The sequence below is a fragment of the Podarcis erhardii genome (assembly GCF_964252035.2).
Source record: "Podarcis erhardii genome assembly, chromosome: 12".
Classification (NCBI taxonomy): Eukaryota; Metazoa; Chordata; class Lepidosauria; order Squamata; family Lacertidae; genus Podarcis; species Podarcis erhardii.
The window spans coordinates 41,134,294-41,161,872 of NC_138513.1; the positions used below are offsets into that span (position 1 = coordinate 41,134,294).

General features: G+C 39.6%; 1 protein-coding gene across 5 annotated transcripts in view; it reads right to left on the minus strand.

Annotated features, from left to right (window-relative positions):
* ULK4 (unc-51 like kinase 4) overlaps positions 1–27,579 on the minus strand; it is a gene marked incomplete at its 3' end in the record, with an annotated part of 163,482 nt that overhangs the window by 41,671 nt on the left and 94,232 nt on the right. For all 5 annotated transcript variants that reach the window (XM_081881893.1, XM_081881895.1, XM_081881892.1 and 2 more), the window contains exons 33-35: positions 23,815–23,981; positions 22,681–22,779; positions 15,373–15,558 (exon numbers count right to left, since the gene is read on the minus strand). In XM_081881893.1, the coding sequence (XP_081738019.1) occupies positions 15,373–15,558; positions 22,681–22,779; positions 23,815–23,981 (452 nt within the window). The remainder of the gene's footprint in view (positions 1–15,372; positions 15,559–22,680; positions 22,780–23,814; positions 23,982–27,579) is intronic.

A 27,579-nucleotide genomic window follows, 5' to 3' on the forward strand; every position in this document is an offset into this window, starting at 1 on the left:
AAACCACAGAGCTGTGAGGAAAAAGTGGCTAGAAACTAAATCCACTTAGAAGGCTGAGTGGCTCTTGCTGGCACTTCTCCTGAAGTTGACCAGTCATCAAAACTCTGCCCGTCAACAAGATTATTCCCTGCCCTCTCCTCTATAAAAAGCACTTTCTAGCTTTATTCTGAAGCTCCTGTGTTGCAAGGTGAAGGAAATTTAAAGGGATCACTGTCCACTCTGTTCAGGCTTCATCTAGAAAGGAGCAATAGGAAAGCAGCAACACACAATTAAAAGGTGCCCAGCAAGTAGTTAATTGAGGTTATTTTTATTAAAATTGCAAAAGCTGCTTTGGGGCTATTCTGGAGTGCATTCTGGACTCAATAGCACACTAATACGTGCAAGATCAGGGCTTCAATGCACCATGGAGCTGCCATCCCCAATCTATTGAACCACTACAGCAGGAGCCTCCCGCTCTTATTAATTTCCCTGGTAATTCCACAGAGAAACAGACAGAGAGGAAAATATACTCCTTAGGAAAGCTGTCACTTATCCCCATGGGGTTAACACATAATCCTTAATATACCTTGATGCCACTGCACTCCTCACTGGTTCTCCCTAGCCATTAATGGCTCCCACTGCCTGAAGTAATGCACTTGAGCAATGTGTAGAACAGGGGTCAGCAACCTTTTCCAGTCGTGGGCCAGTCCACCATCCCTCAGATCATGTGGTGGGCCAGACTATTTTTTTCAGAGGGGGTGGGGTAGAAATGAACGAATTCCTATGCCCCACAAATAACCCAGAGATGCATTTTAAATAAAAGCACACATTCTACTCATGTAAAAACACCAGGCAGGCCCCACAAATAACCCAGAGATGCATTTTAAATAAAAGGACACATTCTACTCTTGTAAAAACACGCTGATTCCCGGACGGTCCGCAGGCCGGATTGAGAAGATGATTGGGCCACATCCAGCCTCTGGGCCTTAGGTTGCCTACCCCTGGTGTAGAAAAACTGTTTTTAACATTGGGGCAGGTGGAATAAAAGAAGGCCGAATATCACATTTTGGATTTTGTGTGGGGAAATTTCTACTCTAGCACAGTGCAAGGAAGACAGCGTAAGAGGTGGGGGGGCTGGTAGGGGGCAGGCAGAAAAGCCATGCTCTCATGAAACAAAGAAAGGCTTGTTTGATTGTCCATAGGATGACTCAAACACTAACAATAATTTATTACTTAAACTGTGGCTGACATATATAAACGTGAGCAGTGTGTGTTTAGCACAGTACAGCCTCAGATGCCACTCTGTCAGTAACCACAAACCTATCTACCCCAGGATTCAAGTATGCTTCGGGAGGAATCTTTAGCCCAAGAACACTGTAACACAATATATTACACTGAGGTGCGTTCCGATATCCTCAAGTGCTGTATTACGAGTCAATGCAAAACATTACAAGTGCCTACTTCTCCATAAACCACTGTGAACATAGTTACAGGGCTACTTAGTACCACTCAAAGGTAACATCCTATGGTCCTTTGTGGTACTTCAGGCCTGGGGTCTGAATGCAGCCCTCCAGGTCTCTCTCCCTAGGTGACACCCCTCACTTGCCTTGCTTTGCACCCCAAGTGTTAATGCCTCTTCCTTCCCTGGTTGCAGAATAGGGAGGGAGGTGGTGTAGAAACTAGTCTACCCTACAAATCTAAAATTTACATTCATTGCTCCACCCACTTTTGCCCTTGGAAAGCTACACAGGGGGAATGTGGACCTTGTGCAAAAGTTTTCCAACCCCTGTCCAATGGCTACGGGATTCTGAATTTCACTTCCATTCCTCATTCTATGTATTTCCCTCTTTTAATTAAGTAAAATGGTTTGTAGTACTGTTGAATGCGGTGCAATTTCCTCACCCTAAGTATTCCATGTCAGCACTACGTACTAGTACATATTACTTGCATCCAAAATATGACGCAATTGGAGAAGCTATGCTGGTGCAACGTAACTGCCCCACCTCATGTGGGCAGAACAAATCACTAATAAGAGTTTGCCAACATCTACAAAAACAGCAAGCTAGTTTTACGGCCTAACCTTGACACATTCCTCCATAAATATTTAATACTTCCCAAAGATCTATGATTCACAAGAGCTGCTGAAATCAGACCCCAGAAGCCTACAGTCACTGGTCACTGTGGAAAAACTTGACCATTTACAAACAAAAATCAAAAGTATTCACTCATGTTTAAGGTGTTATTTCTTGACCATCAAAAATCAGGGACTAGGTACTTGTTATGTGATTTTTAAGAACAAGCAAAACTTAAGTACCAATCATTTTTAGGAGTGGGGAGCCAGGTGAAACTTATGCTGGTCACTGTGGAATGTAAGATAAGGCATATGAATATTCAAGATGTTGCTGTTATTCCAATTCTTATACAGATCGTCAGCTTCATTTTGTAGAAGTTGAAGTGTGGAAAGTTGTCAGGTAGGTGCCTTAGGACAAAGGATGAGAGAAGAATCAGAAAAATGTGGAGTTTAACTATAGGATGGAAGAAAAAGTAAGATAAAAAAGATTTTTTAAAGTCTTCAGAAACAAAAATGGAAGTGGGGAGGGGAACAAGTTTAAGGGATTTTCCAGATGCCAACTTCCCTAGCAACTGTAGCCATAAATACAGCATGTAGTGTCGTGTAAAGGTTCCCATCATCATAGGTGTTTAGAACCCCATTGTCCTTGTGCTGAACATTCTCTGGCTAGGACCAGCAGGAATCTGCATCAAGATCGGCACAGTTGTCACCTAGTGTGTGTGTGTCGCATGCTGCTATGCTAACATGCCAGTGTGCAAATCATCCACAAAAGCACTACATTACTGGAGAAACATGTATCTGAAATGCCTTAACAGATTAGAAGTCGGCAACCATAAAAAATGTTCACTACAAAATACTTCACATAAAATAAATCACATATTTCTCTTTCTAGCAGTACATTTTAACTAATGCTTAGCTGGAGCAGGTGTAAACTTTTCACATAAGTGTTCATTTCATTTTGTGTGCACGCTTGATGTTATATCCAAATTGGACAACTATGGTCCATGTTAGGGCTGCAATCAAGAATAACCAACCAGTTTCTAACCATGGTTTATAATCCTGGTTTGGACGGCTAACACAAACTGTAATTTACTGGGTGTAATGACGAACTATGGAAATAATCCAACTGAGGCACACAATGGCAGGAGATGAGAGTGCATGAGTCTGTGGTCATGGTTTGGTAATACAAGGGAACTGACCCTGAGAACTTGTGGGCCCACTGTGATTGAAGAAGAGTCAAGCTATTTACTGAAATGCACTCCTTGTGCACTTACTATGGAAAAATTGCTTTCTCAACTACTGAATAAAATAACCTTTCAGAATGCAAAGCAGAAGATTTGCTTCCCCCTGGCAGATAGCCATATATATGCAACTCATTGAGTGGCCCTATTCACTACTGCAGCTGCCAAAATTCGAAATAATTTTGTGGAGGCAAATATGATTAAGTGTCAAAGTTATTTTGGAACAAAATAAAAGATTAAAAAGACCCCTTATAAGTTACTATTCCCCAAGAAAATGCACAGTTAGTCTTAAGATGTCCCTTATGTTTTGGATGCAAATTCATTCAGGATATAACACACATCTAGTTATTTTATACATTTTAAAAGTCACAACATTGGTTTGGATTATAAAAGGAACGCTATTACTTCAACCATGAATGTTTTAGAATGTGCATCTTAGTGCGCTTTGTGTGACACAAAGATGGCAGTATAGGTCAATGCAATTCTTTAACTGCAAAAAACATATCCGTCCTTTTAATGTGTTCTGTGCCTGTTGCTAGATAGTTAAGGAGGGTGCAAATTCCATTGCATGCAAGTTTACTACTACAGCCACGGAGCCCCCTAGTGGGATTCTGAGCTTCATTCAGAGCCACTGAAGCAGGTTAGAAAGTCTTTCTGACCAATGAAAATGAGTGATTAGCATGAAGGTGATTTTATTAGGAAGCTTTTATACTTTATTTTTAGTGGGGCTCATAATGCTCACCTGTTCTGAAGCTTACCAACTACTACCCAACTGATATAGAAAACTTTGTTTCGGTTATGTGTAGCATTAAGTTTTATTGGAGAAGAAATGATCTGAAACAATTTGAGAGAAATCATAAACCAAAACATCACCATTCAGGGGAAAGATGGTTGAACTACAGAAGCTGGGGAACGTATTTGAAGAGAGAAAGAATTTGCACAGGAGACAACTAGGAAGCAGTCAAGATACGCTCTGAATTTGTTTTGGAGGGTGGGAACCAGAACAAAAGTTTTGATTTCCTTAAAGAAAAGAGGGAAATAGGCAGTAGGCCATAGTCACATGATGTGAATGTATTCATTCAGGGTTAAGATTTAGATATTCAGTAGGCACAGCAGCATCAATTAGTGAAGTTTTTATTCCCCTGGATTGTACTAATTTGGGCTGCTGTTAAGGGGCTTCATATATGAATACTCCCTCATTTACAAAACTCATTGCACAAACAAAACTAGCATTGTAGGAAACAGAATTCACTCTATCCTTCTACCAGACACATTTTTAGGTGCCTCATAAATTAAAAATGATATAGCAACAAATTTAGAAATAAATAAATGTTGCAGTCAACAAGGCACAAAAGGACAGGAAAATAGGAGAATTATTCATATTTTAAAAAGTAAAAGGGAAAGAAAATCATCTCATCATTCCACAATGAAGAGAAGGGATTTCCCTTGATATTGGCATAATTAGATTTCCAATAATATCCGAGCAATTTCTGCCTCTCTTCAAAATAGGTTAATCTTTCAATGTCCTTCTTTAATTAGTATATTGCTTGTTACCAGGATCACAGTAGCTAAGGCTTCAATCCAAAGCACACTTACTGGAGAATAAACGCCAATGAACTCTGAGTAAATATGTTTGGATTGCTCTGCATACCCCATTATTCCAGTGATGGTGTTTTACTATTTTTCCAATATTTGGTGGCTAATTTGGCTGCCACTAACATAAAGAACAGATAGATTTTTGGCCTCTGAAACTATTCTTTTCAAATACGTAATGAGATAACCTTTAGGGTCAAGCACCAATTTAATCAGAAGTGTTTTATTTATCAGATACTTTAATTCTATCCAGAACTTTCTAGCTCTGCTTCATTCTCCATCAAGGAATAAAGTCTTTTCTTGGTAACATTTTAAAATCTTCCTTTTCTTGGTGATGTTTCCATGGTTCATAATACAGTCATACCTCCGGTTGCGAATGTGATCCGTGTGGGAGGCACGTTCCCAATGCACAGCGTTCATAGTCTGAAGCATCTGCCGTGATTCGGCACTTCTGCACATGACGTCATTTTGTGCTTCTGCGCCTGCGTAACCCGTTCCGGTACTTCCAGGTTCGGCGCGGTCCTCAACCCAAAAACGCGCAACCTGTAGCGTTCGTAACCCGAGGTATGACTGTAATTATTTCTGTACAGTGGTGCCTCGCAAGACGAAAAGAATCCGTTCCGCGAGTCTCTTCGTCTTGCGGTTTTTTCGTCTTGCGAAGCAAGCCCATTATCGGCTTAGCGGCTTAGCGCTATTAGCCAGCTGATAAGCGGCTTAGCTGTTTAGAAAAAGGGGGGCAGGAACTCGCAAGACATTTCCGTCTTGTGAAGCAAGCCCATAGGAAATTCGTTTTGCGAAGCACCTCCAAAACGGAAAACCCTTTCGTCTAGCGGGTTTTCCGTCTTGCGAGGCATTCGTCTTGCGGGGCACCACTGTATCTCAGGCATTAAAAAAAATCTGAGGGGGGAAAAGCAGCACTCAGGCACCTGTCCACGGGTTCCAAGTCTGAACCTTTTATCATTACAGAGAGATAGGAAACTGCCTTATACCCAGACAGAATATTTGTCTATCTAGTCCCTGGCTCTCCAGATCTGTTTTTCAAGTTTTTGACATTGAGGGTCAACCTGAGACATTTTGTTGCTGGAGCAACAAATGACACCCCCCAGTCCAAGTCAAGGAATATGCAATAAAGTTGGTTTTAATGGGGTATTTTATTTCCATAGGATCCATAAACCACAGTACTATGTCACCTGCTTCCTTTTCCCAGAGAGTTGAAGACATAAGCTCCCCAAACACAAACAAATAAGGGAGGGAGAGGCAACTATTTTCCATAAGCCTTAATGGTTCTGGTTTGCACATGTGATATGTAAATGAGGTCACTATATCTTAGGGCTTATGCACACCCACACCCTTTCTATGTTTATTCATAACTAAGTGACACTTATTTCACTGAAAAATGCTCTCGTTTTTGTGTTTCCTATAGGCATCTAGTTGATCACTGTGGAAAAGAAGCTGTTCTTCATACCATATATATTTTTGCCATGGGGCTAGCTAGTTCTGACTCTTCTGGAAATCAAGTGGCAAAATGGAATGCATGCACGCATAATTAACACCTGGAATTCAAGGACATAGATATTCAGCTTCTGTGGATAATGACAGTTAATTCCAAATCTAAAACATACCCTCAAAATCATGAAAGCATTTTGCAGAGGCAATTTAAAACTACTGTGCAAATCTGAGGAACTGTGTAAGAAAGCATTTAATAATGTATCAAATGTATTTCATGGTGGACCAAAGGACCTAATGAACACCAACAACACCCCTAATTTACAACCAATAATAAACTAGTAGTAGCAAAAGTAAAAGTCCAAGCACAGAATACATCAAAATATGAAAATAAAGAAAACAGTTGCCTAAGGTCAAGCACTCAATTGAATATATATTCTGGCAGGCTGTTCTAATCAAGAGGACTTCATATCCCAGAAAAAAGCAGTATGAAATATGAAACTGTAATTCACAACTCATGCATAGACCAATACATCATCATCACTATACAAATTATGGTTGTTATACATTTATAATAGTATTCATGTTAAAAATACATTTTAATAGTTTGCAAAGAAATGACAGCAGTGGGCACATACATAAATGATTAACTAGGTGATCCTTCATAATTCAAAATGTTTAGGTTTCATTCCTGAATATGTGAATTACAACATCATCTAAACCTAAAAAAGTCAATTACTGTGAAATACACTGAAAGCACAACCTCATTCCAAGTGCTATATTTAGACATCACTTGTAAACCTGAGGTTCAGATGAGCTGCCTTTTCAAAGCATGGATTCATCATGTGTTGTTGGTGCGCGCTCTCTCTCTCTCTCTCCTTTTTACTGCTCTCTCGCTATGTAAGAATTTAATTCAAGGGGGCGGTTCACTTTTATGGGAATCCTCAAGAGTAATTAGTAAGTATGCACATGTTAAACACTCTTAACATTACAAATCTAGATCTGCCATTCAACACAAACTCAAGATACCCAGATCTTCAAAAAGGATGCTTCATAATGGAATTCTGTTGTCAGACGCATCTCCTATCCCCAACCTAGCAGAACCGACAACAGAAACTAAGGACTGAGACCTATATAAAATTACAAAAGACACTTTCCATTCCACCCCCCCCCCTCAGCTCCTGGTCCAGATATATTGAAAAGTTATTGCTAGTCTTCTGATATTACAGTGAGTGGTGTTACCGGATCTCCTAGTGTGTCCTGTACAAACATGCATGCATCTTACATGTGTGTTCATAGAAAGATGTAATTTGAGTAATTAGCAAAGAACTGCTTGGGGTCTTTACTGGAGATAACTGTGCACACAGGCAGGATCACATGGGCTATGAATACATTGCTTACAATGTGGAACTTATCACTGAGCAATAAGAACCAAATATGGTGGTGATTGCTCAACAATGACCACACCATTGTTACAATTGTGATGTTTATTTACAAATGAATAATGGTACTTTGAAGTCAGGTCATGCCAACAAAGAACAACAATGGCTTTTGCAGCTTGAAACACTACTGTATGAAACTCAATCAGTTGTGTGGAAACAGTATATATATATTTGCTTAATGGACAATGGTGAAAATCTACCTTGGTGTCAATATGAGGAAAGACTTCTTTCACAGCATAGTTTCCTAACCCACCACCAGAATATAACCTTTAGAATGTGATTAGTTCTACTACTTTTTCATCAGAAACTGGCAATAGAGAAGTGTATCATATTATTACAGTGCCTGCAAATGTAATGGTTTAAGGTTGCTAAGCAACTCTTTAGCAGTAAAGGCCTTGGTATCTATGATCTCTCAAGAGTCTCAAATTTCATTAAAACATGCTTGTAACTATTATACAAAAACCTTGGGTGGAGTTTACATACAAATAAGGCTTCTCGACACTAGCAATGTGATTTTTTAAAAACTGCTGTGGCATTAATATTATCAACAGTGTTTTTGCAACAAAAACATAGGGTTCACAACTTGTTTCTTATATGTATAAATGTACCTTAGTGTTAAGCTAGCTTTTTATTTCTGAACCAAGCTTTAGGAAGAAAATAAACAGAACTTGGGAGGCCTGTGATCAATAAAGCAGATTCCAACTAAACATCAGAAAGAACTTTCTGACAGTAAAAGCTGTTTGACAGTGGAACAGACTCCCATGAGAGGTGGCGGACTCTCCTTTTGTGGAAGTTTTTAAGTGGAGGCTGGATGGCCCATCTGTCATGTATAATCTAGCTGAAATTCCTGCATTGCAGGGGGGTTGGACTAGATGACCCTCGGGGTGCCTTCCAACTCTACAATTCTATAATTCTATGATCCAATCCAATATGATTCAATCTTGGCCTGACTGCAGTGGCTGCCAATTACAGTAGTTTCAAGGCCCAATTCAAAGGGCTGGTAATGACCTATAAAGCCTTACACGACTCAGTATTGCAATACCTTATGGACTGCCTCTCCCGATCTGAACCCACCTGGACCCTGTGCTTGTCATCCAAAAGGTTTGGAAGGTGGCAACACGAGAACTGGTCTTTTCTGTGGTGGCTCCCCATCTGTGGAATGCTCTCCCCAGAGTGGGTTGTCTGGCATCTTCATTAGATATCTTTAGGCGCCTGGCAAAAATATTCCTCTTTATTCAGACCAATGTCTACAGCAGAATTTTATAGGTTGTGGATGTTATACTTGGGCCTTGTCCGTCTGTGTATATTACAGGTCTTTCAAATGAGGTTAGTGGTCTTGTGGCTGCCTTACTGGTAATTGGGTTAGCCAAAAAAGCGTGGATTTGGTTGAGCAGCAGCCAATGGGTTTCTATTTAATTATTCTTTTTCTGCCACTTTTGTATCTGGTTGAGTGGGATCGGGAGTGATTGGAATAGAAACAATTCTCCCTGCAGCCCTTCAGTTGAATATAACATTCAGTGTAACTTTGCCATGTGCATTCCATATGCATCTCTGAGTGGTGTAAGACTCCAGGGGTTCCAGGCACTTACCCAGGGTTCCCTTTCCTTGGAATCAGGAACAGTAGACGCTATGGTGTCTTTATGATATATGCTTTATTTACACATATATACAACCTGAGCCTACAATGTAGGGGTTCATAGCATCAATACCCCAAAATGGGTCTTGCTTCTCTATAGTCACAGCCTTGGATTCAAACAGAAATCAAGCATGTCTCTCCCTCTCAGGCTTCTTTCTACTGCAGTCTGCTTCTTCTAGCCCAGCTCTCCCACACAACTCAACTTTGGCTTTTCCCCTTCTTACTACTAACCAGTTGGGGACGCGGGTGGCGCTGTGGGTTAAACCACAGAGCCTAGGACTTGCCGATCAGAAGGTCGGCGGTTTGAATCCCCGCAACGGGGTGAGCTCCCATTGCTTGGTCCCTGCTCCTGCCAACCTAGCAGATCGAAAGCACGTCAAAGTACAAGTAGATAAATAGGTACCGCTCCGGCGGGAAGGTAAACAGCGTTTCCATGTGCTGCTCTGGTTCGCCAGAAGCGGCTTAGTCATGCTGGCCACATGACCCGGAAGCTGTACACCGGCTCCCTTGGCCAATAAAGCGAGATGAGCACCGCAACCCCAGAGTCGGTCACGACTGGACCTAATGGTCAGGGGTCCCTTTACCTTACCAACCAGTTGAGGGAGGCAGGTCCCACCCATTTGTCTTCCAGCACAGAGCCACTTCCTTTGTTACCCTCAGGACCTAAATTTAGGGGACTATTACCAAGAAGCTGGCCTGGCTACTTCAATCCTCCATTGGATTTTAACCCTTGCTGGATCCAGGAATTAGAAGGATTTCAAGCATACAGCCTAACATGTGTCCTCACCCCCCACCACAACTTACAACAATACTATTATGTTGAAGAAAAGGTCTCATGACACCTTAACAGACTGTATTCACAAACTATCCTATTTTGCCCTCCCAGACAGATTAGCAATAGTAAAAATGATAATCCTACCAAAACTGATGTATCTACTCTATAGTTGCACAGCTCCAGAGTATAAATGCCGGCCAATGTATTATGGTTGTTTCTCATGGGTTTTGCATCTGTACTATTCACATACCTAGCTGCAGTTCTCACAAACCATGCAGAAGCTGCTGACTGAATGTCTTCAATAAAACCAAGATGACAAATTCAGAGAGCAGATATCCCTATTAGGGCAGAATACTCTTCCTTGGTTGCTATTGTTGAGGAAGAGCTAATTACCTGAAAATACAGCTAAAGGATCTTCCCATGAGACTTCAAGGTGAGAAGTAAGATAAGCAGTGTGCATATCATGTGAATTGCCATGTATTCCTGTTCAATCTATTTCCAAGAAACTAATTTGCCACTTAAGCGGGAGAAGTGTGAGAGGAATGAAAAGTCATTATATGCCAGCAAGTTTCCATTCACTAACAAGTGATAGTGTATTTTTTGTTGATAATTAATGCATCTTATAACCACTCTACCATTAGTGCTTTTCTTTCTTGATGAGAACAATCAATAATCTGTAGTTCTGCAATGCAACAGAATTACTAAAAAGATGGGAAACCAAGTGTTTCACATTGCAGAATAGAGAAATGTCTATGACCTACTCAAGGAAAAATAATTCTTCTCATGCTTATTTTTGCTATAGAAACTCATGTTCATGTTTTAAAAGTCAGTTTCTGACATGTCTTACTTATGCAAAGTAAAAGCTAAGGTGCAATTTAACGGATGAAACTCTTTCCTCACTAGTTGAATCTTGTTTAAATACATCTCCTGACTACCAGGTTTTTCCTCAAGTAACTATGTACACATCCCAATGATTGTTTTTGTACAGCATTCTCCCACACTCGTGCCACTGCACCATAGATGAAACAAGCCAGAGTCCAGCTTGTTGTGTCCTCTGGCTTGTTCCCCCAAGTAAGCCAGGAATGCCAAGTCAAGAACATACCTTGGTGTTTGGAAGAAACATACCATTTAACATTGGACAACAGAATGTCAAACTCTGACTTGCTTCATGAATGGCACAGCACTAGCAGTGGGAAAAGCACTGAAGGAACTTTTGGGCAGCTTGCATCAGTACGTTGATCATTCACATTAAACCATAGCTTATTTTAAATATAATATGATGCCTAAACCGCATTTATTTTAAATTCAGACCGTGTTGGTCGGACGCAGTAGAAATATATATATATATATATATATTTGCTTTCGTAGATTTTCACGGGTACAGGAATGCAGGTTTTGGTGTCCTCGGGTGTCTTCCCGTGTAAAAGTTGGGGTGTCTAGGCGACGTTTCGACGAGGTCTCACTCGTCATCTTCAGGCTGGTGCTTTCGGCTTCTTGTTACTGGAACAGAGCAGGATCTCAGTGTTTGAGTTCCTATAAATACTGTAGAGGGGGTGTGGTGTATAGCCTCCAATGTTCTGGGCAGAGAGGAAGTTCCCAGGCTAGTGTGCCTTTTCTTCTTTTGTTCCTTAATTACTTGAGAGATATCTTGAGTGATTTCTTGAGTGATATCCTGAGTACCACTTAGGTGGGTCATTAGGCGTGGATTAGTTGTTAAAGTCTTTGTGTCTTGACCTCTTGAACTTTGTGAACCTCCGGATGCTGCACCCCCCTGCAATCCCTACACAGATCTGGCTGACACAAGCCACAAAACCACAGCTCGCCCCTATACACGAAGCCAAGCCAGAGCACAACTAAGTACAGTACAGCCATCTTCTCAGGAAAACTCTTCACAAAGTTCAAGAGGTCAAGACACAAAGACTTTAACAACTAATCCACACCTAATGACCCACCTAAGTGGTACTCAGGATATCACTCAAGAAATCACTCAAGATATCTCTCAAGTAATTAAGGAACAAAAGAAGAAAAGGCACACTAGCCTGGGAACTTCCTCTCTGCCCAGAACATTGGAGGCTATACACCACACCCCCTCTACAGTATTTATAGGAACTCAAACACTGAGATCCTGCTCTGTTCCAGTAACAAGAAGCCGAAAGCACCAGCCTGAAGATGACGAGTGAGACCTCGTCGAAACGTCGCCTAGACACCCCAACTTTTACACGGGAAGACACCCGAGGACACCAAAACCTGCATATATATATATATATATATATATACACACACACACACACACACACACACACACATTCCAGGTTCCTATGCAATATTTTTCTTTACAGCATTGGACTTTCCTTTCGCTGGACCATAAAGAAGGCTGACTGCCGAAGAATTGATGCTTTTGAATTATGGTGCTGGAGGAGACTCTTGAGAGTCCCATGGACTGCAAGAAGATCCAACCTCTCCATTCTGAAGGAAATCAGCCCTGAGTGCTCACTGGAAGGACAGGTCCTGAAGCTGAGGCTCCAAGACTTTGGCCACCTCATGAGAAGGGAAGGAGAAGGGGACGGCAAAGGATGAGATGGTTGGACAGTGTTCTCGAAGCTACAAACATGAGTTTGACTAAACTGTGGGAGGCAGTGGAAGACAGAAGTGCCTGGCGTGCTCTGGTCCATGGGGTCATGAAGAGTCGGACACGACTGAACAACTAAACAACAACAACAAATATATATATATATATAGTCCTACGCCAAAGGATAAATGGACATAAATCTGACATCAGGAATCACAAAACAGAGAAACCAGTAGAACAATTCAATCTCCCAGGACATTCTATACAAGATCTCAAAGTAGCTGTCTTATTACAAAAGAATTTCAGAAAGAAACTGAAAAGAGAAGTTGCTGAATTACAACTTATTACCAAACTTAAAACCATGGAGAGACCTGGTCTGAATAGAGACATTGGATTATTATCTCACTATACGTGATAAAGCTATTTTTGGCCCTCTCATCCCTTGCTTTTTCCTGTAAGACCAATTGCAGTCATTAACAGTCGTCAACAGGTTTACTACACCTATCAGCCAATCACCCATTCCCACCACCCTTCTGAGTAATACCCCTCCCCACCCTCTCACTATATATAAAGGTCTGGTGACTTCTGTTCAATGTATCTGAAGAAGTGTGCATGCACACAAAAGCTCATACCAAGAACAAACTTAATTGGTCTCTACAGTGCTGTGGCGATCACACAGGGTCCCCGGACGTTTCACCATCTATTGATCCCTGTGCCACCACTTTATTTCTTGCTGCCACCACCCAGGCCCTACCTGGTACAATACTGAGTCCAGTCAGGGTTAAACTGGAACATAAACTTCTGTTTATTTATTGCAGTTTAAGAAGTGTGTGGTTTCATAAATGGTATCGGTCAATTACATTCATGGGGTGCCTATTCAGACCTATAACTTCCGCTACCTGCTCTCACTCACTAAACTACCTCTCAGATATTTACTTGTCTTCCTAGCTCCTAACTGTTCCTGACTCAGCTTATTTCGCTACACTAAAGCTACCACAGACTCTATTCCAATTCACTCCCACTCCAACCAACTCCCCAACTCCCAACAAACTCCCCCCTTTGCCCCTCCCAGAGCTATAGTCCCTCTGACTCCACCCCCCTGGGTTCTGATTGGGTAACCTGTTAAATATTTCACCTCCAGCACTCTCATATGTTAACGTCACAGGTGCTACTAGAATTTTTTATTATTTTTTTATATACCTTCATTTTAAAGTCATATTTTCTATCCTGACTTATTTGCATTGGGTCCGATTGTTATAGGATTGTGATCTTTGTTTTATATTTTGCTGAGATGGACAACAAGCAAATCATGGTTTGATTTAGAGCAGCTTGTCAATGAATCTAAACACAATAGCAAAGAATTTTGATTGCTAGCTATTGGAAAGAAGACAGCATCCCAACAAAAAGAGAATGGTTGGGGAAACTTTGCGAGTACCTGGAACTAGCAAAACTGATGGATATAATACGGAGAAAATCCAAAACTATGGTTATGAAGCAATGGGAGTTCTGAAATGATTATTTACAAAACCAGGGCTCAACTACAAAAGTCTGGTTGTGTTTAGAATAATCTTGTGCGTAATATAAAAAATACAAAGTGAGACATTAAGGAAATCCAAAGGGAAAATAGGAAGAACAGAGGTTCTGACGAACGGATTATTAAAAAAGCGTAAGGTAAATGGTGGAAGTCTTTTTTAAAAACAACAACAACAACAACAACAACAACAACAACAACAATTTATTTAAGGTAGATAAGGACAAGATGAAATTATACAATTGAATATAAATATAGATGGGAAACGGCTATGTATTGTGAGTACTTATCTACTTTTAAAAATTTTCACTTATGATCTTTTTCTTTTACTTCTTTATTCTTTCTTTGTTCTTTTTTTCTTTTTTCTGATATCTTATCTTTCATTTCACTGCTTTATTGTGAATAGCATTTTATAGAGGTATAAATAACTGTAAATATGAAAAGAGACAAAATATTCTCTAATTTTTTTCCCCTTGGTTAGATGTATTTTCTTTTTCTTATGTATTTTCTTTTGTTGTGAATATGTATGTTTTCTAATTTGTACTTAATAAAAATATTTTAAAAATCTGAAAAAAAACATAATAGCAAACCAAAGCACAAATTGCAGTGTGAAAACCTGTTTCAAACCATGGTTTCAGAACCTTAAACTATGATTTCTGGGCTCAGATTCAGATATTAAAACAAGCTATGTTTTCATGTTGTGTCTGAATCTAGCCCATTTCTAGTATTTGCTCCCTAAAGGGACCCACCAGAGCACAATTTTGTACAGTTTCAGAAGTCACATAAAGGTGATGATGTCCACATAAGCATTTGAGAATCTACACTAGTTTTATGTAAAACGTATTTCATTATTTTGTGACAGTATATTTTAAGCTATTTATATTGTTTTTGTTAACCAACTTGTGCCTCTTAAATTACAAAGTAAGCCTTTGTATCAAATAGTTATACTTGTATAAGCAGAAAAATCACCTCCTAAAAATCTACCTTTCAAATAAATATTTACTTTATTTGTACGCCTTAGTTTGCAGATTAGGTAATGGGCATTAGACATACTTCATGAAAATTGTAGATGTGAAGTAGGTGACTTACCAGTCTTTTAATGATTCTCAGCAGAAGCTTCTGATCTTTCACTTCCTTTTTGAACTGTAGTACTTCAGCAAAGCTGTCCATATTTTCTGGAGCCATACTATCCACGTTGGCCCCACCATAGAGTTGCACTAACAAAGACAAGCACTGTGATGCGTTCACATATATTTCATTGTCGTCACTTGGAAGCTAAAAATGAAAATAGTAAATGAAATGCAAACTTTGCTGAAGTCAGTATCCTTGGTTTCAGATGAAGTAGCAGAATTCACTTTCTAGCTTTAAACAATTTCTGCTTACCCTAATTTTACTTTAATAAAGTGGCAATTATAATACAGTGCTTTAGAGCCCAATTATTTTACTACTTGTTTCATAACATAGATATGGATACACATGGAACGCTTCCAATTGCTTAATCACATACCCTGTCCATCCCCTTCCTTCTGAGTTGAACTTCTTTGATTTAATTCTGTATCATCACGGGCATTAACCACAGTTAAGGCTAAGGGTTCCTTCGTAAACATAATCTGAAAACTTTGGTCACAATAGGATGATGTCCTTCCTCTGGACATGACAGGCTTTGCCTCCTCATCCAGGGAAAGATGTCGTCCTACCTTCCAGATCCAACTGGCAGATCCAAACAACCCCTCTGTCCCATTACCTGCACTTACTAAACTTATGAAACTGCATTGCAAACCAAATACACATGCATAATACAGGCAACAACTGATTAATGTGTGTCTGAATGACATGATACAGTGCATGGTGAACCAGGAAGTGACTTGAAAATGTCACTAAACACATCACTAAAAGGGTGGAACACACTTATATTCCCTTCGCAAACACGTGCAGGGGGCAGGAACGGAACCCCCGTGTGAGAAAACACATACACACACACTTCTTCTTCTTCTTTGACGATCACTCATAGCCGAGTAAGATTGTCTTCCATAAACATGGTTTTAACAATGAGTCCGTAAATGACTGTGGAGGCCAATTCTGGACCCACATGTCCTTCCACAGTGGGGACATTGGTTCCCGGGTGGGAGTTGATCATGGTGTGGATTTGCCAAGTGTGCCTTCCCCTTAGCATGTTTCTCCCTTGCGTTCTGAGTTCGAGTGTCTTCAAAGTCCATGACACCTTTGGTAAAGGCTGTTCTCCAACTGGAGCGCTCGCAGGCTAGTGTTTCCCAGTTGTTGGTGTTTATACTACATTTTTTAGATTTGCCTTGAGACAGTCTTTAAACCTCTGTTGTTGACCATCAGCATTACACTTTCCAGTTTTAAGTTCGGAATAGAGTAGTTGCTTTGGAAAAAGATCATCAGGCATCTGCACAACATGACCAGTCCAACAAAGTTGATGTTGAAGAATCATTGCTTCAACACTGGTGATCTTTGCTTCATCCAGTACACTGATATTAGTTCGCCTGTCTTCCCACCCAAGTGATATGTAAGATTTTTCAGCGACACCGTTGATGGAATCTTTCGAGAAGTTGGAGATGGCATTTGTAAGTGGTCCTTGTTTCACAAGCACACAGTAAGGTTGGTAGTACTATAGCTTTGTAAACAAGCATTTTGGTTTCCCTGTGAATGTCCCGGTCCTCAAACACTCTGCACTTCAATCGGGAGAAAGCAGCACTTGCAGAGTTCAGGCGATGCTGGATTTCGGCATCAATGTTGACCCTTGTGGAAAGATAACTGCCTAGGTAGAAGTGATCGACATTTTCCAACGTTACACCATTGAGTTGGATTTGTGGCGCTGCAGAGGGGCTATTTTGTATTTGTTGGTGCAGCACTTTGGTTTTTTGGATGTTGAGCAACAGGCCAAGTTTTTTGTAAGCTTCTGCGAAGATATTTAGAATGGTTTGGAGGTCATCCTCTGAGCATGCGCACACTACGTTGTCATCAGCATACTGAAGCTCTATGACAGAAGTTACTGTAACCTTACTCTTTGCTTTCAGCTTGCTCAGATTGAAGAGCTTTCCATCTGTTCAATATATGATTTCTACCCTGTCGAGTGGTGAAAATCATGTCCACCATCCCCCTAGAAGGCCCTAGAAGGCCGAAAACCATTTTGGGATTCCCATTTTGGATTCAGGAAGGGTCACCTCAGAGACGGTTTGCTAAGATCCTTGCAAGAATTTTGCCAGCCGCAGCTAGTAGAGAGATGCCTCAATAGTTTCCGCAATCACACACACACACACACACACACACACGTACTATGAGACCTGCTGCCAGCAGTAAAAGATGCTCACACCCAGCCGTAGTGAGATTTGGTAGAAAGCAGCAGTCTCACTTGATCTAGTTTGTGTGAGACTTGCTGATGTTGCTGCTGCTGCAGGAGAGTGCAATAGAACTAAGAAAAATGGCTGACCACTTTACAACGGTCACTCAGAGCTCTCCTTCTCTAACCCCACCAGGGACCAAAATACAAAGGGAAGAAACAGGGGAATAATTGCTCTCCTTGAATACCTTCCCTGCCCTCACCCCAAAGAAAATTCCAACTGTAGGAGAGGACAGGGTGCACAGACAACGTTGACACATCTTCTTTTAAGAGAAGACACACAAGGAAACTAACAAGTAAAGAAATGACAACACTCTCACAAAGTCTCAGTCTCACTAAGATTTTTTCCCACCTTAGAGGCAAAAAGACCTATCCCAATGGAGGCAGGTAATATCTAGAGGGTAGGATGATTCCTCCCTCAAAAAGAGAAGGCAAACCTTCAAGACCTTGCTTGTCACATCCATACATAGGATGTCATCCTATTTATAGACTGTCCTCCAACACAATCATGTTAATGTTCTCTCACTCTCAGGGCACTTCCAGACAGGTCTTTTATCCTTGTAAGGAAACGTGCCAATAGATAAGCTTACAAGTTAACATGAGCCTAAGGAGGTTTCCTCTGAGTTCAATAGGAGTCACTTATTGCAGGGTTGTCCAACAGGTCGATCATGATCTATTGGTCAATCGTGGGGTGTCACTGGTCGATCCTGGTCCATCTTTGAACCCCCATGAAAACATCCCCCCAAAAACCTTTGACTTCCTAAAAAAAGCTTAACAAACAGCTTTGGGTAGATCATGCAGACTCTTGGAAGTTGAACGCCGCTGACTTAGTGTAATCTTCCCCCTGTACCCCCCCCCAATTGTGAGTTATTTGCTCTATGACACCACTTTATACTTTTGTTTTAAAGGCTGATTGCTGTGCTAAACCTTTGCTCCTTTCCACAACAAAATCCACAGGAATGACAGCATCAACAGGGAGTGTTGCTGTCACAAAGAAGTGAATTCACTTTGACATACTGCCAGGGCACCTTACTAGTGCTATAGCATAAGAAAAGGGGGAGCATAAAGAAAAAATAATTCCACAGAGCATGTGTGTATAGCACCTGAACAAAATTAATAATATGGGAGCTATATTATTACAGTAAAATAATTATAATTTCCTCTTATATACTGCACTGGAAATATATACTGTATATATATACTGTATATACAGCATGGTCTGTAGGTACATTTTGAAATAACCCCTTTGGGGAAAAAACAGGTTTGGGACTGATTGATGCCTGGAAACCTCATTGATTTCTATAACAGAAAAAGAGCAGAACATACATTGATGTAAATACAGAATGGGAGATAATTCTCCCCTCTGACTAAAACAGAAATTTAGTAATTGTCATATGATCCTTTTGTTTTGGCCTCAGTTACACAGCATTCATGAATTGCAAACTCTTGCAAGAAAGGTGTATGAGTACTTGAGCTGAAGCAGCAGTTTTTGCACGGATAGAGTTGATAATGCATCTAATAGCCAGAGGGAAGTCTATTTCAGCACATTAATGAAGTTATGCACAAAGAGAGCTTATTAGAACAGATAGATGTTTGTTACATCAGAAATATGACAACAGAACAAACTGTAACAGATGGGCTGCTGGAAGTTATGAGAATGATCATTCAACAAATATTAGGCAAAACAGAAAACCAATTTTTCATCAGTATTATGAAATTTGTTAAATTTTTTATTTCATCTCACTTATTAGAAGACACATAAGGTTGTATCCAACATTAGTCAGACTCAGCATAGACACATTGAAATTAATTTCAGTGGATCTACTCTGAATAGAACTTAGGTGGCTACAACCCATAAAGACTGAAATATCTTAACAATATTGTTTATTGGCTTCCAAAGATCTCCCTCCTCTAAAAACCCCCCACAAAACTTTATTAGCATCACTTTCTCAAAAAATCTTTCTGAAATTATGCAATGTTCATACAAATTTATATTGGAGACCTGCATCTGAACATTTACTTGTTATGCCTCCATATTTATTTAGGAAACATTCAAATTTCATCCTTGATTTCTAATTGTCTTTCTGTATTCAAAACACCACAAATGCATTACCTATTTCCTTTTAATTGGAAATGCATTACCTATTTCCTTTTTTTAAAAAAAAAAATATGGGTCTGAATGCGTGTGCACATGCATGTTTTAATCTTGTAGCTTTCTATTCCTCTGCATTTTTTCTTTTCCACGCAGCTCACATACATGATGAAATATTTTGCAAACTTGCCTGTCCTGATCTAAATTGAGTGTAGAGATATTCGCCCATTGCTAGTTACAACCATTACCCAAGGGGAGAGCAGAATAATCCGCCTAACTCCAACATTAGTGGCCAACATAGTTCCTGTGACTCTCACTCCATAAACTGTGCTCTGATCCAGCTGCAATTGGTGGTATTTGTTTTGTGGGATTCCCTGCCTCATGTGCATTTTGATTTGTTTTATGGTTGAGAGTATGAATTAGAACACACATCTCCAACTGCACTGTAATGCTCTTATGGTGTGGGGATATTTAAAGTGCAGTCAAACCAACAATTCATGTTTTTCTAGATAGGCATGTGATAGGAGCTGAGGCTTGCAGAGTTTTCCTGTAAACCTGCCAAAGAGCTCTGTGAAAGACACTCTCACTGTGCCCTGACGGGGAGGGCATGGCTATATATTCCCCTACCTGCCTGGGCAACCCATCTTATTCTTTCCATTTCTTTCTGCTCTGCCGGCAATGTGAGAACACCTGCTAAGTCTGAGCACTATGCCTAGACTACATCTTAAGCTAGACTTAAGTATGTCTTTGTAACTGAATTACCATTTAAATCCTGCCTGAACAAAGCTGCTGTATCTGTTACTCCTCAACAAATATATTCTAAGTAAAAACAAAACAAAAAATTCCTTCCAGTAGCACCTTAAAGACCAACTAAGTCAGTTCTTGGTATAAGCTTTCGTGTGCATGCACACTTCTTCAGATACGAAAGCTCATACCAAGAACTGACTTAGTTGGTCTTTAAGGTGCTACTGGAAGGAATTTTTTTTGTTTTGACTATGGCAGACCAACACGGCTACCTATCTGTAACTGATTCTAAGTAAAAGTTATTGCAAGACTGAGGTCCAGTGCCGAGGGCCTTCTGGTGGTTCCCTCGCTGCAAGAAGCCAAATTACAGGGAACCAGGCAGAGGGCCTTCTTGGTAGTGGCACCCACCCTGTGGAACGCCCTTCCACCAGATGTCAAAGAGAAAAACAACTACCAGACTTTTAGAAGACATCTGAAGGCAGCCCTGTTTAGGGAAGCTTTTAATGTTTAACAGACTATTGTATTTTAATATTTTGTTGGAAGCCGCCCAGTGTGGCTGGGGAAACCCAGCCAGATGGGCAGGGCATAAATAAGTTGTTGTTGTTTTAAGTGGAAGAAAAGGGGGAAATACCAGAAGAAACCAGTGTGCCCTAAAGCATCCTGGGTTGCTTAAACTAAAAGGCTAAAACAAGCCTAAGTTGCCCTTTTAAGCTGCAAAAGGATGGCACTCTGTTGAACTCACAAACATAAGGAAGGAGGGATAATATCTAGCAAATATATCCTCTCCTAGCATGTATTCATATCCCAACATATTAGATAGTGTTGTTTTTTTATTAAAAAAAATAATATTACATGGCAATGTACATCAATTTACCACCTAACGCACCATTTGGTTACCTCAGCTGTCTGCCTCCTATTCTTATCCTTCTCTCATGGCTCTGTTTCTCAGTTGTCTGTCTAATGTATCTTGCTTTTTTTAGAGCCTTCTCTGCTAGAGGCCTGTTAATTGGCTCCCATCTCTCATATTTGATTTCCCAACTCTAAGCCACCACACTAAATACTCATATCTGGCCATTATCTCTCCTGCTCAATTTCTAGGTCAACTTCCCATTCAACTTCCCAGCCAACAGTTTTTCTTCTTGCACAACATCCCTGTTTCTGCTTCCACTTCCTGAATTGTATGACATTCCAGGTGCTCCTAGACCTTGAGTGAGTTTTTTCACAACCAAATTTCCCTCACGTAATCAAAACTGACCTGGTATGAAATGTAATGTAATAGTTATCTATAAATAATAGATAAAAGTTACTTATAAATAATTGAAGAATGTAAACAGTTGTGAATAAAAAGAATGGTTGAAATTAGTTATCTGACATTAGCAGGTACGGAAGAACGAGTGTGGAAAATTAATAGTTAGTCTTATTAAACTTCAAAGGATCATTTTAAAATAAGTTAAATCATCATTGTTTTATGTTATTTAAAGCTAAAGCTAACAAAACCTTTAAGCATGCAGGCACAAATTTTGCACTGAAATATTTAATAATAAATTGTTATCTCTGAGTTTATTATTTTGGTTAGTTTTTCCAGAAATGCATCAAGGACATTATTCTGTGCATTATTTAAAGAAACTGAGTTTTGCTAAGTTTTAATACTTAACATTTTAAAAAATAAGCAAGTTAGTCTTGAAAAAAGATGTCCAACTTGTGGCTGACACAAAGTTTATTTTGTAAGTACCCTTATCCATGTCAAGGTTTCCATAGGCTTGCAGTGTCCCTGGGCTTGTGTTAACTATGGATAATGACTAAATGGTTGGAGGTGCAGACAGCAATCAATCCTTTACCTGAAGTAAAGATAAAACTATTGATACATCTATATTGATCCTGAGAATGAAAGTTACAAGCTCAGGAAAAGATATAGGTAAGGGGCAGTAAGGGCATTCTTCTTAGTTAGGGCCAAGAGAAAGGGAGCAAATGGATAATACAAGAAAAGAAGACTACACATTTGAGGAACATTTGAAAAGGGAAATTTAATCTTGTTCCTCAGTACTGGCAACTTTTTCAAAGTGGAAATGTATTTTCTGAATTATTATTTTTTAATCATCCTGTAACCTGATCTAAACCTTTCACATGGGGGTGGTGATGATCTAAATAAACTATAATTCATTCCAATCATTCTAACTCAAAATAATAAAGCTCTTACCAATGGAATAAGCAAGCTAATTAGATCGGTCAGGGGTTTGTTGATAAGCAGAAGGTCCTCAGCGGTTTGAGTGTCCCCTCCTGTGCCAGATTTCTGTGCCTTCATGAGAAAAAAGTATAATTAACCACAATATTAGAAAGAACACATCAAAAATATCACTACCACAGTCATTTCAGGATCAAGGGTTCCCTTGAAAAGCATTAATTTTTTAAAATAAATCTGTTTTTATTTGATTGGTATGTCCTTGAGTGAGTCAACTTTAGAAAGGGAAGAGTTGTTTGAGTATACATCATAAGTCATTTATGACTTATGATGTAAGTAACTTGGAACAGGGTTTTCATTGTGGCAGCCCCATTTGTGGAACAGCCCAGGACCTCCACACACACTGCCTAGGATTGTACCTCATGGAGATCACTTTGGTGTTGCAAACACAGAGGTGTGACTTCATCCTGGAGGTACAATCCATTGTCGCTTGAGCCTGATGGATGTCAACAGTACTTATCTAGAAATGCACTATTTTTCTGTCTCTGAAACATGCAAAATATATGAGGGTTCAAATCGTCTTGGATAAAGGGACTGGTAAAAATCAAAGAACCCATTATGGGTACTTACTACTTAAGCCAGAAAAACTTAAGCTTCAATTAACTCCCATGTAATTAATTAACCATTGTCAGTGGAACTGTGTAGACCATGGGAAGGCAAACTAAGGCCTGGGGGCTGGATCTGGCACAATCTAAATCCGGCCTGCAGACAGTCTGGGAATCAGCGTGTTTTTATATGAGTTGAATGTGTCCTTTTATTTAAAATGCATCTCTGGGTTATTTGTGGGGCATAGGAATTCATTCACCCCCCCAAAAAAAATATAGTCTGACCCCCCCACAACGTCTGAAGGACAGTGGACCGGACCCCTGTTGAAAAAGTTTGCTGACCCCTGGTGTAGACATTCACTTATTAGATTAATCTATTCAACTTCATATATATATATATATATATATATATATATATATATATATATATAGTGTGTGTGTGTGTGTGTATATATTGTGTATATATATATATATATATCAACAAGAACAATAGAAAATATACAATAGAAAAAATGACCCTTATTCTACCAGAAAACAGATTATATACCTGTAGTGTCAGGCGGACAATATTTGCAGTGTAGATCAGCATATGGTGCAAAATATCAAGCAAGGACAGAAGCAACGTATTTGCTGTCTTGATGTTGCTTTTATCATCTGCATCCAAGCAAAGAGCTGCAGTTTCTATTAGAAGATTACAGATGTGATGGACCAGACCTAAACAGACAAGCGTACAGAATGAACAAACACAGTATTTGCAAAAAAAATAAGTATATAGAAGAAAAACGATATTAACCAGAATAATGTATTTCCATATAATCAATGATATTTGCTATGCCATTTTCCTTTATATAAAACTCAGGCTTTAAGGCGGGGGCAGGGGCAGGGGAACAAGCAGCCTAGAATCAAATTGACAATTGAGAGAGTGGATTCCAACGAGGAAGTCATTCACACAGGAGTGATGACAGTAGGGCAGGGGGACAGTAAAGAATCATATTCATCTGTGCAATCGTGATTGTAACATAAAAAGAGAAGAGAAGATGCATTGGTTTGTAGCTGAGAGCTGAATGCATGCACCTGAAAGAGTAGGGCAGGATACAATCATGGCTTTATGAATTTTAAAAGACACTCTATTTTTTTGATACACATTAACTAGTAGTTTTCAGTGGCCTGGTAACAATTTTGATTCAATTTATTTTCAGGTTGATATATTGAAAGTAATATAAAAATATGTAAGTTGTTGGCATATATATATATATATCTGCAGACATACTCATAGAACGTTGACCACCCATTTGGCAAAATATGGACCTACAAAAAAATGCTTAGTTAGAATCTTCTCTCTTGTAACTTGAAGCCATGGGTTCAGGTCCATTGTCTGGAGCAGGAAAAAACAGGCTTGCTCCTTTCTCTATGTGACAGCGCTTTAGATATTTGAAGATGGCTATCATATCTCCTTTCAGTCTCCTCTCTTCCAGGCTAAACATATCCAACTCCCTCAACTGTTCCTCATAAGGCTTGGTTTCCAGACCCTTCATAATCTTGGTCGTCCCCTCTACATATGTTCCAACTTGTCAATATCCTTCTTAAATTGTGGCACTCAGAACTGGACACAGTATTCCAGGTGTGATCTGACCAAGGCAGAATAGAGTCGTACTATTACTTCCCTTGATTGAGACACTAGCCCAGGCATAGGCAAACTTGGCCCTTCAGATGTTTTGGGACTACAACTCCAATCATCCCTAGCTAACAGGACCAGTAGTCAGGGATGATGGGGGTTGTAGTCCCCAAACATCTGGAGGGCTGAGTTTGCCTATGCCTGGACTAGCCTTCTGCTGATGCAGTTTAGAACAGCATTAGCTTTTTTTGTTGCTGTATCACACCGTTGATTGATTAAGTGTGTTCTACTGAGACCCCAAGATCCTTTCACATGTAATACTAGTTCCACTGAAATCAATGGACATGACTAACATGGTGCATTCATTTCAATAGGTCTACCTTGAGAAGAACTAATTTGGCTATGCTATCCTATGCTTGATTTTGCAATGCCTTCTCCATTATCTGGAACCATTGCTGATGTAAAGTACACATTCATTAAGCCAAGACCAACCACATACTAAAAACCCCCTCTATTGGTCTATTCACTGTAGTGAAACAGACATTTTGTGCTAGTATGAATGAGATTTTTAAAAATGGGAAAATATGCTGTTAAATAACTGCATATTTTTTAGTTGCAAATGCACTATCCCTGTTAACTACTATAAATTTGGAAAATAAATTTGCCTTGCTCTTCTTTTTACAATAAACTTGCTCTATGTACTCATCTTGAAAAAAGTTTAGGATCATAGTAAGTATTAGAAATGGAATAATTGTTTATCTTTATGTTAGAAGCTCACTGTGATTAAACAAAACATTTATAGGAAACCCAGTGGCTGCAGGTAGCATAATGAAGGTAAGTTGGGTTAACTTTACACAATGACATGCGATATGTCAACTTTAAGTTAGTAAAACTTTTTAGTAATAAAAATCAAGATGCCAGATGAGGAGGAAGCATTGTAAGACCATACGATTACAGTGGTGCCTCGCAAGACGAAAAGAATCCGTTCCGCGAGTCTCTTCGTCTTGCGGTTTTTTCGTCTTGCAAAGCAATCCCATTAGCGGCTTAGCGGATTAGCGCTATTAGCAGCTTAGGGGCTTAGCGGATCAGCTGATAAGCGGCTTAGCGGCTTTGAAAAAGGGGGGGAAAGGAAAAACCCCCGCAGGAACTCGCAAGACATTTTCGTCTTGCGAAGCAAGCCCATAGGAAATTCGTTTTGCGAAGCACCTCCAAAACGGAAAACCCTTTTGTCTAGCGGGTTTTCCGTCTTGCGAGGCATTCGTCTTGCGGGGCACCACTGTACTGAAAAATAAATCAGAATCACTCTGCTCCCTTGGGCTCCACAGTGTGGAGGAATAACCCCAAGAAAGAATTATGCTGAAGAGCTTGAACATTTTTCTTTTTCTTAGACTGACTCCTTCAATCCAGCAATCTGAGAGTTAACTAGCTTACTGAATTTCCCGTAAGCAGATACTCCTGCAAACTTGTGACCTTCTAAAAGAAAACATAACACTAAAAACCAACTTCAGTTATGGACACAGCTGCAGTCAGTGTCTTCTGGCTGCTACAAGCATTAATTTTGGCTTGGCAAGGCCCACTACTGATTGCAAAGGCAAACCAGGGCTTCCCAGAACAACAAGAAAGAGGAGGATTTTTTTTCCTGCAAAGATGAGTTTTCTTGCCAACATGGGGCAATTGAGATATTTGACTCTAGCAAATGATTCAATACGTTGCCATTAGAAACTGAAGAAGCCTCAAAAACCAAGCCTATCTTTATTTTACTGGACTGTGAGCAGAGCACCTGCTGAAGCATTAATAAGAATTCTCTGAGCTGGGCGGCAACATTATGCATATAAAACTTCCAGCAGAGAATCCATTGTGAGGCTCAAAATCAAATAAAATCCATATGCAGCTTAGCCCTTTTATACTACCACCAGAAAACAGATAAGGCCCAGAAGACAAACAGGCATTTTAGCAAGTGACTTATGAATCATATGGGAATAAAGATAATAAAGCTGAAGATTATAAAGTTTGGTATCTAGAAGGCAAACTATTAACATTCAGAACATAAGCAAGGGGATCCCAAGTCATTAAATCAGCACATACTAATTTCACTATATATTTTTCAGGCAAAATTCAGCCTGCTCTAAGTTACTAGGTTTTGCAAGGATTACATTCTTTTTAAAGAATGCAATATATAATCAGAATCTCACTACAATCAGAGCTAAGTGCTCACAGGAAAAGACCATTAAGGACTCGCTGAGTACATAAATTTAGACAAAGCACTGCAAAATGATTCATTAATTTATTAAAAACTCTACTGATACGTTCCAATATTTTACCATACTTGTTTCATAAAGAAGTTAAATAAGAAACATTACTTGAAGCCATTGTGAACTGGAAGGACATTCATAATCCATTCTTAAATATTTCTGTTATATAAATTTTATTATTTCCACAATGGGCTCATTTTTTATTTTTTTACATATCTGACACCCCCCCCCTACTTAAATCAAAATCTCAGTATTTAAATAAGACTGTTATTTGATTTCATTCTCTATGTAGACTGTTTCTGTTAGCATTTAGAGTATGCAGCACAAATAACAGACTGTACATAGATATAGTTAGGTGATGTCACCACTGCCTACAAAAAGAAACTGCAAAAACATAATTACATATCTGCACTACTCAAAACCCAAAACCTGTCATCAGTCAGTT